Genomic DNA, 13,161 nt, shown 5'->3' on the forward strand with positions numbered 1-13,161 from the left:
AGTTACTTTTAAAACAAATCACAGTTAATCTACAGAATTCCCTCGCACAAGATGTGGAAATGATATTAGAGGCATTTAAAAGAAGGATTAACCATGGCAGATTGGTCTATCCATGGTTGTGATAGCTAACTGAAACCTCCATGTCTAAGGGACTTGATGTGTGACTTGATGTGTGAGCACTGCAAGGTATTCCCCTCAGGGGATGAAGCCACTCTGGGAAGAGCAGAAGGTTCCAAGTTCCCTCCCTGGCAGCATCTCCAAGATCGGGCTGAGAGAGACTCCTGCCTGCAACCTTGGAGAAGCCGCTGCCAGTCTGTGAAGACAATCCTGAGCTAGATGGACCAATGGTCTGACTCAGTATATGGCAGCTTCCTATGTTCCTAAGTATACCTTTGAATACTGGAACAAACAGTAAGGCTGGTCATCAGCCATCATAGCTATATGGAGTCTCCAGAGGAAACAAGCAGGGAGCATTGTTGATTTTGTACTCACTCACATCCAGGAGTTCTCCAGCCTGGGTCCCCAAATGTTATTACCAAAACTCTCATCATCCCCATCCACTGCATGATGAAAATTGTGATCTTGAGAGCTTGAGAGAGCTTCTTGTAAGCTTGAGAGAGCATGCATTGCCCACTTTGTTAGGCAGGGCTCATCTTATTTATTTATTTTTTTATTTTACATATTTTTATACCGCCCCAAACTTACGTCTCTGAGCGGCTGACAACAAAAACAAAAAGTTAAAACATTAGTTAAAACAAATAAATGACAAATTAAAACACTGGTTAAAATAAATGACAACACAAAATTAAAACATTATAAAAATTTAAAACCTTAAAACAATATTTTAAAATGAAGTTAAAACTATTCCAGTGGTATTTAATTAAAAGCCTGGCTGAACAAATGTGTCTTTAAAGATTTTTTTTTTAAATTGTCAGAGATGGGGAAGCTCTTATTTCAGTAGGGAGCGCGTTCCAAAGCCTCGGGGCAGCAACTGAGAAGGCCCCGTCCCCGAGTAGCCCCCAGACAAGCTGGTGGCAGCTGCAAACGGACCTTTCCTGATGATCTCAATAGGTGGTGGAATTCATGATGAAGAAGACGTTCTCTTAAATACCCAGGGCCCAAGCCGTTTAGGGCTTTATAGGTTATAACCAGCACCTTGTATTTTGCCCAGAAACTTATCGGCAGCCAGTGTAGCTCTTTCAATACAGGAGTCATATGGTCTCTCCGAGATGACCCAGAGACCAACCTGGCTGCCACATTCTGAACCAGCTGTGGTTTCTGGACTGCATACAAAGGCAGCCCCACACAGAGCGCATTGCAGTAGTCCAGTCTGGAGGTTACCAGCATATGCACCACTGTCCTGAGGTCGTCCATCTCAAGAAATGGACGCAACAGGCATATCAGCCGAAGCTGATAAAAAGGCACCTCTGGCAACCTGGGAAACCAGGGAGAGGCCAGGATCCAGAAGCACCCCCAGACTGCGCGCCTGTTCCGTATGCATGGGCTTTTTAATCCAGATGTACATCCCCATCAAAATGAGCATAATAAAAGTGTGTATCCCCAGCAACACAATTATTGTATGCAGCATAAGATTCAGGATTCCTGCACCCTTAGGTGTCCACCCAGACACTGTTTGGGTGTGCGTGCTCACAAGTTTTTTTTATGTCCACTCAGTTAATCTTAGATCCTGCTCAGGTTGAATCAGGAAGGCCCCATTCTGAATGCACGTGCGCGCACACTGCCTGGATACTACCACCCAGAATGAAACTCTTTCTGCACAGAGATGGAAAAAAAATTCAGGGACCACTGCACCCAAACAAGGTGTCAAAAAATGAAATGCTGTGTTGCCACCTTTATCTGCCGTCCCTCCATTTCCACCTCATTGGCGACACGATCCAAAACCTTAAAACGGTTTTTAAATGATTTTTGAAACATTTTGAAATGGTTCAAGTGTTTTGCATGATCAAGAATCTGCCTTTCCAAATGTTTAAATTCAGCCATCTCTTGCAAAATGTTGAGATCGTCCTCAAGATGAAAGCTCGTTAAGTTGTAGGATTTCTGCATCCAATCAGTGTTCACCAGTGTGTCCGCCCCGCAATGGCTCGCTGCCCCGTATCGTACGTGTGGAGCCAGAGACGATCCTTACTGGCCTGCACCCGAGTAAATCAGTGTGTTCTGCTTTACTGCCTCTGCTGCTAGCTCCTAAGCAGAAGGAAAACCAGATTTAGTACAAAGTGAGCATTTACAGTAGCCCTGGGCAATATTAAAGCGGGCGATGGTGTGTATAATAGTACGCTTCATTTTTTATCAAACGTTTGTCCACGAAAGCTGTGTATTAAAGCTTCAGTACCTCGGGGTTTTCTTGTGAATTTTAAATCGCGCTCCTACTTAAACCTCAAAAGGATCTGCAGATAGAAAGGTTCTTTTATTTATTTATTTTTGCTTTGAAGCGGGTTGAAGAAGTTGATTAGTGTTGGCACCAGAGCACATTTCGATGGCTCTGTTTATAAATAATTCCTCACTACCAGGCTGGAGTTTCAAGGTGTTAAGATTTTTTTTTTTTTTTAGAAAGGGGGGGGGGACCCTAGGTTTTAATCACATTACATTTTGAAAGGAATTAGGTGATAAAAAACAGCTTGATGTATCCTTTTAAAGTATTCTTTCCCCGACATTGTGTACCCTTTCTGTCACGTTTGCGAGAGCCAATAACCGGGAAAGTACATCCTTAAACCTCCCAAGTCAAATAACTTTGTAAAGATGAATTTGTAATTTGGGGTTTCATGCATGATTTAAAAAATGTAGGCTGCCCAGCTCCTTGCTAAAGTGGTTGGAAAGCTTTAGAGAAAGTACCTTTTTCTTTCCCTGACTGTCTGCCAAGATCAGAGAGCTCTGCTCCCTTATGAGTAGTGAGACCCGGTGAGAGTATATGTGTGTGTGTGTGTGTTGGCCAACATCTTTTAATCTCCACAGATACCTTCAGAAAAGACGTGTGGGGTGGAGGGGGGAATATATTCAGAGATTCCGGATGGCCATGGCATTACCGCCCCATAACACAGGAATGGGGACAGCGTACCACCTCAAATGTACAGAATGGCAGGGTGAAAATTGCAGGAATGAAACATTAGGTTTTAGGCCTGCGGAAGCTTGTGGGGGAAGAGAGAAGGGCAAGGTTCCAACTGCCATGCCCTTTCTGGGGGATTTATGAACACGACAAATATTTATGAACACGACAAATATTGCTGAACTCTTTTCAGCAAGAGTTCCCAAAGCAGTGTAAGGTAAAGTGTTCCGTGAGCCATTTTTGGAAGGGCAGTATAGAAATCGAATGAATGAAGTTGATTTCGACTCCGGGCGCCCGCAGAGCCCTGTAGTTGTCTTTGGTAGAATACAGGAGGGGTTGACCATTGCCTCCTCCCACGCCGTATGAGATGATGCCTTCCAGCATCTTCCTGTATCGCTGCTGCTGCCCAATATAGTACCAGCGGGGATTCGAACCGGCAACCTGCCGCTTGTTAGTCAAGCATTTCCCCGCTGCGCCACTTAAGGTGACTCCATCAAAGCAGTGTACATAGATATAAATAAACTGGCTCCCTGTCCCGGCGGGGGAGGGTGAACCTAACCCCCTCCCCACTGCTCTTTCCCTTCCGGTGCTCTGTTTTTTGGAAAGCATATGGGGCGGCAGCGTACCTCCCTGCTGCCCCTTCCCCCATTCTCACCTGGAAGTAACATCTGCGCATGCGCCCAGCCCCCGCACATGTGTGCCTGGCGCACACGTCATGCATGCAATGTGTGCAGTGTGTGCATCGTGCACAACGTGTGCACGTCAGGGATGATGTGGTGCCCACCTTTACTTTCTACAACCACACATCTCTCTATATTATCTTTGAGGAATCCTTTGAGAAATCCACAGATGAGGTGGGCACCACCAGATGGAGACAGGCTAATATCCCAATTCTCTGAAAAAGGAGGAAAAGAAAGATCTGGGAGATGACAGGTCAGTTGGTCGGTCTCTGATACCAGAGAACACAGTAGAGCAGATGAACAAAGCATGCCATCCGAAAGCTAGTTACGTTAGTAGTAGTAGTAGTAGTAGTAGTAAAGTCAGTTAATAGTTACTTTAGTTTATTACGGTCACAGACCACATTAACAATTGGTAACAATTAATAACATTAATAACAAAATTCAAGAAAATTCAAAATTTACAAAATTACAAACTATTCAAATTACAAATACAGTCTTTACGGAGCTTTGTCGCCACAAAACAAAACTTTGCCACATTATCTGAAATTACAGGTTTGAAATTTGACAGAATAATTTCCAAATGAAATTTCCAAATTGAAATTGTGACCAGAATAAATGGTTAAAATGAGTGCAATAAATTTGGTGTGTGCGTCTCTATGAAATTGGCAATAAAGAATAACATGGGTAATTCAAGTTAGTTAAGTTAAGTTAAGTTAGTTAAGTTAAGTTAGTAGTTCTAAGTTAGTAGAAACCAGCATGCATTGTTTGGGGGGTTTTGGGGGGTATTTTTTGTGAAGAAAATATTCTGCCAGACTAGTCCTATCCTTTTTGATTGGAATACTAATCAAAGAGAGGATTGCTAGTCTATGGGAGGATTGCTGATCTTGTGGTAGCAAGCATGAATTGTCCCCTTTGCTAAGCAGGGTCCAACCTGGTTTGCATCTGAATGGGAGACTACATGCGTGAGCACTGTAAGCTATCCCTCTTAGGGGATGGGACCACTCTGGGAAGAGCACCTGCCTTCTTGCATGCAGAAGGTTCCAGGTTCCCTCCCTGGCAGCATCTCCAGATAGGGCTGAGAGAGACTGTATAGACAATTCTGAGCTGGATGGACCAATGGTCTGATGGTAGAAGGCAGCTTCCTATGTTCCTAAATGGCTCATTTGGAGCTTTCCAGGGTGCTGAAATCCCAACTGCCTTGCTTTGCCAGTAGGACAGGATGGGAATCTCATCAAATGGTTTGCATTTGAATGGGAGACTACATGCGTGAGCACTGTAAGCTATCCCTCTTAGGGGATGGGGCCCCTCCAGGAAAAGCATTTGCATGCTTACATGCAGAAGGTCCCATGTTTCCTTTGTGGCAGCATCTCCAGATAGGGCTGGGAGAGACGGTCCTGCCTGCAGCCTTGAAGATGCTGCTGCCAGTCTGTGTCGACAATACTGAGCTAGATGGACCAAGGGTCTGACTCAGTATATGGCAGCTGCCTATGTTCCTATGTTCCTTAGTGGATCGTGGGAATGCTGTGAACTTAATTTATCTTGATTTCAGCAAAGCATTTGACAGCGTTCCCCATGAGATGACCAGCAAACTGGTACCCGGCGAGCTAGATGAGAATACCACCAAGTGGATTCACAACTGGTTGGAAGATAGTAGTCCAGGAGTGCTGAACAATGCCTGCTCATCACACTGGAAGGAGATTTTTTTGGGGGGGGGGGGCACTGTGTTTTGCCCCAGGCACAGCACAGTTCTCTTCAACATGTTTATTATTGATTTAGATCAAGGGTTTTCAACCTCTGGTACTCCACATGTTGCTGGAATTACAACTCCCATATCTCCCGGCGGGTGGGGTGTGTGTACTCCAGCTCTGGATTTCTTGCAGCAAGGGTGGGTTTGACCTCTAAGACCCCCTCCAGCTCTTGGCTTCTGAGGTTGCCTCCTCTCCAGTCAGAGCAGTAAGTCAAATTTCAGTTCAGGACCCAAAGTGTCAACTCCCCAAAGTTTGGAAGTCACTGGCTTGTCCAATAACTCCTTAACATGGAGCCTGACGCAGAGAGATTACGCAGGTAGTCGTAACCAGGGCTTGTGGTGAGGATGGCTTGTTCCCCATCCTGCTCCCTCCCTAAATTGCACTCCTGGGTAAATCGCCGCCAAGTTCTTTCCCCCCGAGAGCTGCCTCCCTTTTGGTGTTGTCTCCCCTGTAGATTAAATCCCCCTTAATTAAATCATTCTTTGCGTAATCCACGCCGGCTCGACTGCAGATTCACTGTGGCGGGCGCCTTTGCCGGGATTTTAAACATTCACCCAGCAATGGCGCTGAAGACGGAGCCGTGGATTAAAAAGCACCGCACGTCCCCGTACTGAAGACGACACAGGGACAGAACACACCGAGGGGAAAGGCGGCTGGCGCATCAGGGGCTTCCTTTATCCCCCTCTCCTTTGATCTTGCTCCGAACCAAAAGGAGGCCAGCAGCAGACAAGCACACCCCCACACCCCCACACACCAAAGAACAAGAGCTGGGAGACTTGGATATTAATGCTGACCAGGGGGAGAGGAGGGCAGCAGACAAAAGGCAGGCGGAAAAACGCAGAGCAACTTGTTTTCCTCTAGTGGCTGAGGAAAAGTTTTGCCGTCTGCTCCAGAAGCAACCTGGAAAATGTGCAGGATGTCTCATCTTTCCAGCTCTGCCCAGGAGGTAGGCGCCTCGCAAGTCGAGGAGACGTGAGCGGAAAGAGAAGCAGAGGCCGTCTCTCTGAACTAGCAAAATACCCGCCGCGAGGACGGGCGGCGTGTGGGCCGGCATGCCGCGTGGGGTGGCCAGAGGTCCTCTGTTACTGCGGACCGTCCTCTCTTCCGGGACCAGGTCCCCCTCCCAGCCATGCCCCCGCCTTTTTTTGGCGGTGGGGACCGAGTCACCCTACTGACAGAGAATACATCAAATATATGCATGATCTATGAGGAGGATGTAGGCAGGGAGGGGAGCTTGTCTTGCCATAACGAGAATCTGCTGAGCAGGGCCCACCTTGGTTTGCATTTGGGTGGGTCCTTGGCATTTACATGTGGGCGCTGGGCTGGCTGCCAGAGAGCTCAGAGCTCAGTTTGCGGTAAGCAGTTGCTAAAGCAACATTGTTAGACTGAGCTAGATGGACCAAGGGCCTGACTCAGTCTAAGGCAGCTCCCTGTGTTCCTTGGTTTGCACGGCATCTGAACCCGCGCTCTGCAGGAATCCCAGGTCCGTTCCAGGCAAGCTGGCCCCGTTGGCAATAGGGACCAATGGCTGCGACGTGGATGACACAGAGAAGGCTTGCCAGTCGAAGGGCAGTACAAAGCTAGCTGGGATCACATCTAGGGCCGCATTGAGGGTGCACCTCTGGCCATCCGACCCGTCAGTCCGATCCGTCAATCCAACCAGCCGATCCGACCCGTCTAGTGCCTCATTGAGGGCACACCTCTGGCTCACCTTGGCTACTTCCAACAAGCTAAGATATGTGACTATCTGTGTTGCCAGTTTCAAGTTCCAGCAACAACCCGGGCTGCTGGTTGCAGGTCACCGGTTACATGTGAATCCACCACCTTATATGACAGCCTTCCAGATATTTGGACATACCTCCTCTTAGCCTTCTCTTCTCCAGTTAAACATCCCCAGGGAGAGGAGAACTGCGGCTGTGTTGAGGGCCTGCCTCTCCACTGCTCCCACAATGCATTGTGGGCTATGTGGTTCCCAATTCAGCAATGGAGAACACTGCTGCAGTTTTTGTGTGGGCGTGCGAGTTGCAGAGCCCAACGGAGATTCTGGTCATCTGGGAGGCATGGGGTAGGAGCGTGCCTTCCCTCCAGCCCCCAGCCCCCATATGGCCGTGAGAACGAGTCCAATATGTGTTAAATACCCAGAAGGCCCAGAAGGTGGTCATCCCATGCAACTGAAGGTCAGGAAATTTAGGACTGACAAAAGGAAGTACTTTTTCACACAGCACATAATTAAATCGATGGCATTCTTTGCCATGGGATGTGGTGATGGCCACCAGCTTGGATGGCTCTAAAAGGGGCTTATACAAAGTCATGGAGGACAGGTCTATTGATGGCTACTAGTCTGAGGGCTCTAGGCCACCTCCAGCCTCAGAGGCAAGATGCCTCTCAATACCAGTTGCAGGGGAGCAACAGCAGGAGAGAGGGCATGCCCTCAGCTGTTTCTTGTGGGCTTCTCAGGGGCATCTGGTGGGCCATTGCGGGAAACTGGATGCTGGATGCCTTGGGCCTGATCCAGCAGGACTGTTCTCTTGTTCTTAGAACTTCTTCCATTTTGGCAGAAAGTAATGCATTCTGAGTTACGATATCTAGAAGTTAAAATACCCAATTCCTTGTTTGTTTATGGTTCATTTGTCCTCCAACTCTACTAAATACTTACAGAAGGAACTGTAATTGTACTCCGCCTAGAGATTTACCTATCAGGCGGTATAAAAATATGATAAATAATAAATAAATAGTAATGGCAAAGTAGTAGCTGACTGCTTGATGTAATCTAATATATGTTAACTGAGCAAAGAGGAACCTTTTTAAAGTACTGATTCGCTTGCATTTAGCTGAGGGAGAGCAACTGGCCCTATCCATCCCCAGCACAGCATCCCTCCAGTGGCTGTTGCTGATGTCTAACTTATGTGTGTTTTTTAGATTGTGAGCCCTTTGGGGACAGGGAGCCATTTTTATGTATTTATCTATTTGATTGTTTATATCTATGTAATCCGCTGTGGGAATTTCTGTTTGAAAAGCGGTATATAAATATTTGCCGTATTCATATATATTTTGATTTGTTTGGGCAAAATAAAGTCATACTTCCCGATGTTCTACACATTTTGCATATGTAAAATAAAGTCATATTCCCTGATGACTACAGATATTTTGCCATATTTCCCGATGACTCACAAATTTTGCATATGCAATCCTTCGACTTAAATTAGTGGAATGCATTGCTTTTCACCCCAGAATAATCATCCTATTTTAACTATGATTGATCACAACAGTTTATTAACACTCAATAATCAGAGCAATAATTCCAAAATATAATGATGCCCAAGAGAAGCAGATCTTTCTCAGATTCATATTTACTATGATATAAATTAATGGTAATGATTTAAAATTAATGTCTTGAAATTTAAAATTGTTTAAAATTAATGAATAATGTTTGAAGTTGAAATCATACATGTTTCAAGCTATTCTTTTACTTCCCTTTTGCAAGCATATTAATTTAAAAAAAATTCTATTACATATGCTTAATTTCTTGGACTTTCCTCGAAATATACGGTAATCTACACAAAATGACTTTCCCCTGTCAATGACAGACCTTGCCTGCTAGTTTCATAGGATTTGGGAAATGGCAATCATCTGTATTGACTGTGATATCTGAACATTTGTGTCTTTCTGTTTAATCAACAGTTCCCAAGATCTGCATACTTGGCCCGCCCGCCTCTGGGAAAACGACTATTGTAAGTTATTGTTGCTTATTATTAGTATTAGAATTTTAGTATTATTATTATTAGTAGTAGTGTTTTGATAAAACAGGGATGCCACAAAACAGGGATGGATAAACTTGAGTAGGGATGTGCACGGAATCGGGTGGGGGAGGTTCGAAGGTGGAGGGGGTGCTTCTTTAAGGGCGGGTCAGGGTGCACTTACCCCTCCCGCTGCTTTCCTCCCACCGGTGCCCCGTTTTTGGCAAAGTCCATGGGGTGGCAGCATACCTCCCTGTTGCCCCTGTTTACTGGAACTAACCGGGAGTATGCGACATGCCTGCGCGCGCCAGGTGCTGTGTGTACAGGCGCATCGGATACTTCCAGTTAGTTCCGGTAAACGGGCAATGGGGCGGCAGGGGGGTATGCTGCCGCCCCATGGACTTTGCCAAAAATGGAGTGCCGGTGGGGGGAAAGCAGCAGGAGGGGTAAGTGCACCCTCCTGCCGCCCTTAAAGCAGCACCCCCACCTTCGAACCAGCAGAACCACCCACTGTTCGAACCGGTTCGGAACCGGCCCATAAAGAGCCTCCGAACCGGTTCCGTGGACATCCCTACACTTGAGGCTCTCTAGCTGTTCTTGGACTACAACTCCCACCACCTCTAGCTTCTGCCCTCCCCGTCCACCAATGGGCTTCCTCCGGAGGCCTCTGCCCAGGGGCCTCTCGAGGAAGCCCATTTGCTGATAGGGAGGGCACGAGAAGAGAGCCGTGCCATTGCCGTGGTGGGGTTGGTGCTGATCAAGCGGGCCTCAGGGTCCGTTATGGGCCCCAGGAAAGGCGTGGGTTCCCATGCATGGGGCACCAGCCAGTCCCCTGGTTGCCCGACCCTGATGCCAGGCCTACATGGGAGGGCGAAGGAAACAAGTGTTCCCTGTAACAAGGATTCCCAGGTTTTGTTGACTACAATTCCCAGCTTCCCCAACTGCAATAGCCTGTGGCTGGGGATGCTGGGAGTTGTAGTCAACAACATCTGAGAATCCTTGTTATGGGGAATACTGGAAGGGAATGCAGTGACTGCATGACACTCCTGGATGATGGTTGCTTGGCTGCCGCTGGGCACATCCAACAGGCGGCGTGGAGTGGGCCAGGGATTCCCTGAGGCTGTTGACTACAACTCCCAGCATCCCCAGCTGTAGTGGCCTCTGGGTGGGGAAGATGGGAGTTGTGGTCAACATCTCAGTATCCCTGTTCCAGCAGGCCTGCTCAACTTTGGCCTCCCCAGCTGCTTTTGGATGACAACTCCCAGAAGCCTCAGCTACAGTGGCCCACAGCCAGGGATTAGGGGAGTTGTAGGCCACCGTCTGCAGGAGGGCCGGAGTTGAGCAGGCCTGCTCTAAAACCATCACTACATGCTAGAAATGCAGCCCTGAAATGCTTGACTAACCAGCAGAAGGTTGCCGGTTCGAATCCTCGCTGGTACTATCTCGGGCAGCAGCGATCTAGGAAGATGCTGAAAGGCACCATCTCATACTGCGTGGGAGGAGGCAATGGTCAACCCCTCCTGGATTCTACCAGGGATTCTACCAGCAAACCACAGGGCTCTGTGGGTGCCAGGAGTCACACTTTACCTTTTCAGCAGAAGTTTTCAAAGCAGTTCGTGCAGAAAACGAATAAGGACTCACAGTCTAAAAAAGATACACAAGGCAGATAGCAACAGCAACCACTGGAGGCATGCTGTGATGCGAGTGGATAGGGCCAGACGCTCTCCCATTGCTAGAGAAGAGAGCCTCCACTTTTGCCCATGAGCAGGGTTGGTTCCCAGCAACAAGAGGGCCGGGAGGTGGCTTTCTGCCTCCAAGGGCTTACAGTCTAACAAGAAATATAAGGGAGACACCCGCAATAGCCACTGGAGGGTTGCTGTGCTGGGGATGGATAGGGTCAGTTGCTCTCCCCCTGCTGAATAAAGAGAATTGCCCAGCAACATAGGTTTTGGGCAGTATAAAAATATGTTAAATAAATAAATAATTTTTTTAAAAAAGACACTTCTTTGCTCAGTTAGCCAGGCTATAATCCTACTACTCTTTTTATTTATTTATTTTGCTTTATTTATTTAGCACATTTGTATACCACCCTATTATACAAAAAGTATAAATAATATAAAAATGTATGTAAAAAAACACACCATTAAAACATTCACATGATTAAAACAATTTAAAATACAACCAAACTCTAAAAACCGAAGCTTTAAAACTATAAACTAAAAGCCTGAGTAAACAGGTATGTTTTTAGGTCCTTCTTAAAAACATCCAGAGAAGGTTGAACCAGGGGTCATCCCATGAAATTGACTGCCGGGAAATTTAGGACCAGCAAACGGAAGTATATTTTCACACAAGGCATAACCCACTTGTGGGATTCTGTGCCAAAAGATGTGGTGACAGCCAACAACCTGGATGGCTTGAAGAGGGGTTTGGATAACTTCATGGAGGAGAGGTCTATCAAGGGCTACTAGTCGGAGGTCTATAAGCCACCTCCAGCCTCAAAGGCAGGATGCCTCTGAGTCCCAGTTGCAGGGGAGTAACCGCAGGAGAGAGGGCAGGCCCCTTTCAGCTCCTGCCTGTGGCTTCCAGCGGCATCTGGTGGGCCACTGTGGGAAACAGGATGCTGGACTAGATGGGCCTCCTTGGGCCTGATCCTGCAGGGCTGTTCTTCTGTTCTTATGAGCAGGCAAAACAAGAAATATCTTGTGCTTTTAAGCGATGTGAGCGAAGAAAATGTTCCAGATCTCTGTTGTGCCGAATTGTCAATAAGCCCCCCCTTAAGCAGTGGATAACATGTTTACTCTTCCCCCCACCCCACCCCGCATTCTAGATAAAGCTTTCAGTCAGTTGTGTGGGTTTCTTTGTCTGCTAACCGTTGTGGGTTGCACGCTCAGACTGCAAACTCGGAAAGTGAGGGTGTCTTTCTTTCGTTTCTTGAAATGCATTTTATTCCCTTTGGAAAAGCTGCAGCCCTCTTGCATCCCTTTCTTCTTCCTGCTCCTTCTCCCTGCAGGCAATGTGGCTTTGTAAACAATTGGCAACCCCGCGGATCTCTCGGGAGACTCTGCTAACCAACGGAAGGTCACAGCTGGCAGGCAAAGTCGCAGAGTATCAAGGCAGGCAACAGGTATGTGGGCGGAGGTAATGATGCCGTCTCTGCATGGAAGGGGAAGATAAATGGGAGCGTTTGCCATGTTTTCCTGCAGACGCACGACGAGCGACCCAATTATCAGCCCTTGTTTGTCTCAATGGCACTTCCAGCGCTGGCTTCTGAATGTGCAGGAAGTGGCAACCGAAACGTGCCGAGGGAACAACGATCTGGAGGCAGGAGCCTCAAGGCTGGTTCAAAGTCAGGCTCGAAACTGGGCTTCCCACGTTTGCATGATCGTGTGTAGCGGCACACCTATATAATTTTGGTGTCCGGACTGCCCCTGCCACGAGGCCCCTCCACCGCGAGGCCCTCCTCGCGTTAAAAAAAAAAAGGAAACCTGTATTTTGGGGGACCTGCTGCCAGCGACCTGCTGTGTTGAATCGCCGATCTTTTCTATAACTTTAGCCGCCATGTTTGTGGCCAGGGCTTGGGGAGTGAGCCGAGCAGGCCTCCCCCGCCCGTGGTGGCAGCCAAGAACCATCCACGATCGAACTGGTCCGCAGCGAACCCACCGGTCTGCGATCGAATTGGTCCGCAGCTAACAGGTCCGCGATCGAACCGGTCTGCAGTGAACCAAGCCAGTTCGACTGATTCGATCGCAGACCAGCCCGGCCCTGGCGAAAAGGTCCCACTGCTCTTAACACACCCACATCTGCATTTCCCCTGCCCGTGCTGTGCTTAAAATCGGTACCGCTGGGTGGCAGCGTACCTCCTTGCTGTCCCGGCACGTGTCGGACCGGAAGTGGCACCCATGTCACCCGCCACTTCTGGTCCAACATGCACTGGG

The 13,161-nt window shown here is 47.7% G+C and overlaps 1 protein-coding gene across 5 annotated transcripts in view; it reads left to right on the forward strand.

Annotated features, from left to right (window-relative positions):
- The window catches only part of AK8 (adenylate kinase 8), a 123,319-nt gene that overhangs the window by 10,973 nt on the left and 99,185 nt on the right, over positions 1-13,161 (forward strand). For 3 of the 5 annotated variants that reach the window (XM_053282083.1, XM_053282084.1, XM_053282085.1), the window contains exons 3-4: positions 9,171-9,220; positions 12,237-12,350. In XM_053282083.1, the coding sequence (XP_053138058.1) occupies positions 9,171-9,220; positions 12,237-12,350 (164 nt within the window). Of the gene's footprint in view, positions 1-3,915; positions 3,995-6,352; positions 6,436-9,170; positions 9,221-12,236; positions 12,351-13,161 lie in introns of those variants that run through there. The other 2 variants (XM_053282086.1, XM_053282087.1) reach the window with 2 other exon arrangements.

Source organism: Hemicordylus capensis, chromosome 17 (genome assembly GCF_027244095.1).
Source record: "Hemicordylus capensis ecotype Gifberg chromosome 17, rHemCap1.1.pri, whole genome shotgun sequence".
Classification (NCBI taxonomy): domain Eukaryota; kingdom Metazoa; phylum Chordata; class Lepidosauria; order Squamata; family Cordylidae; genus Hemicordylus; species Hemicordylus capensis.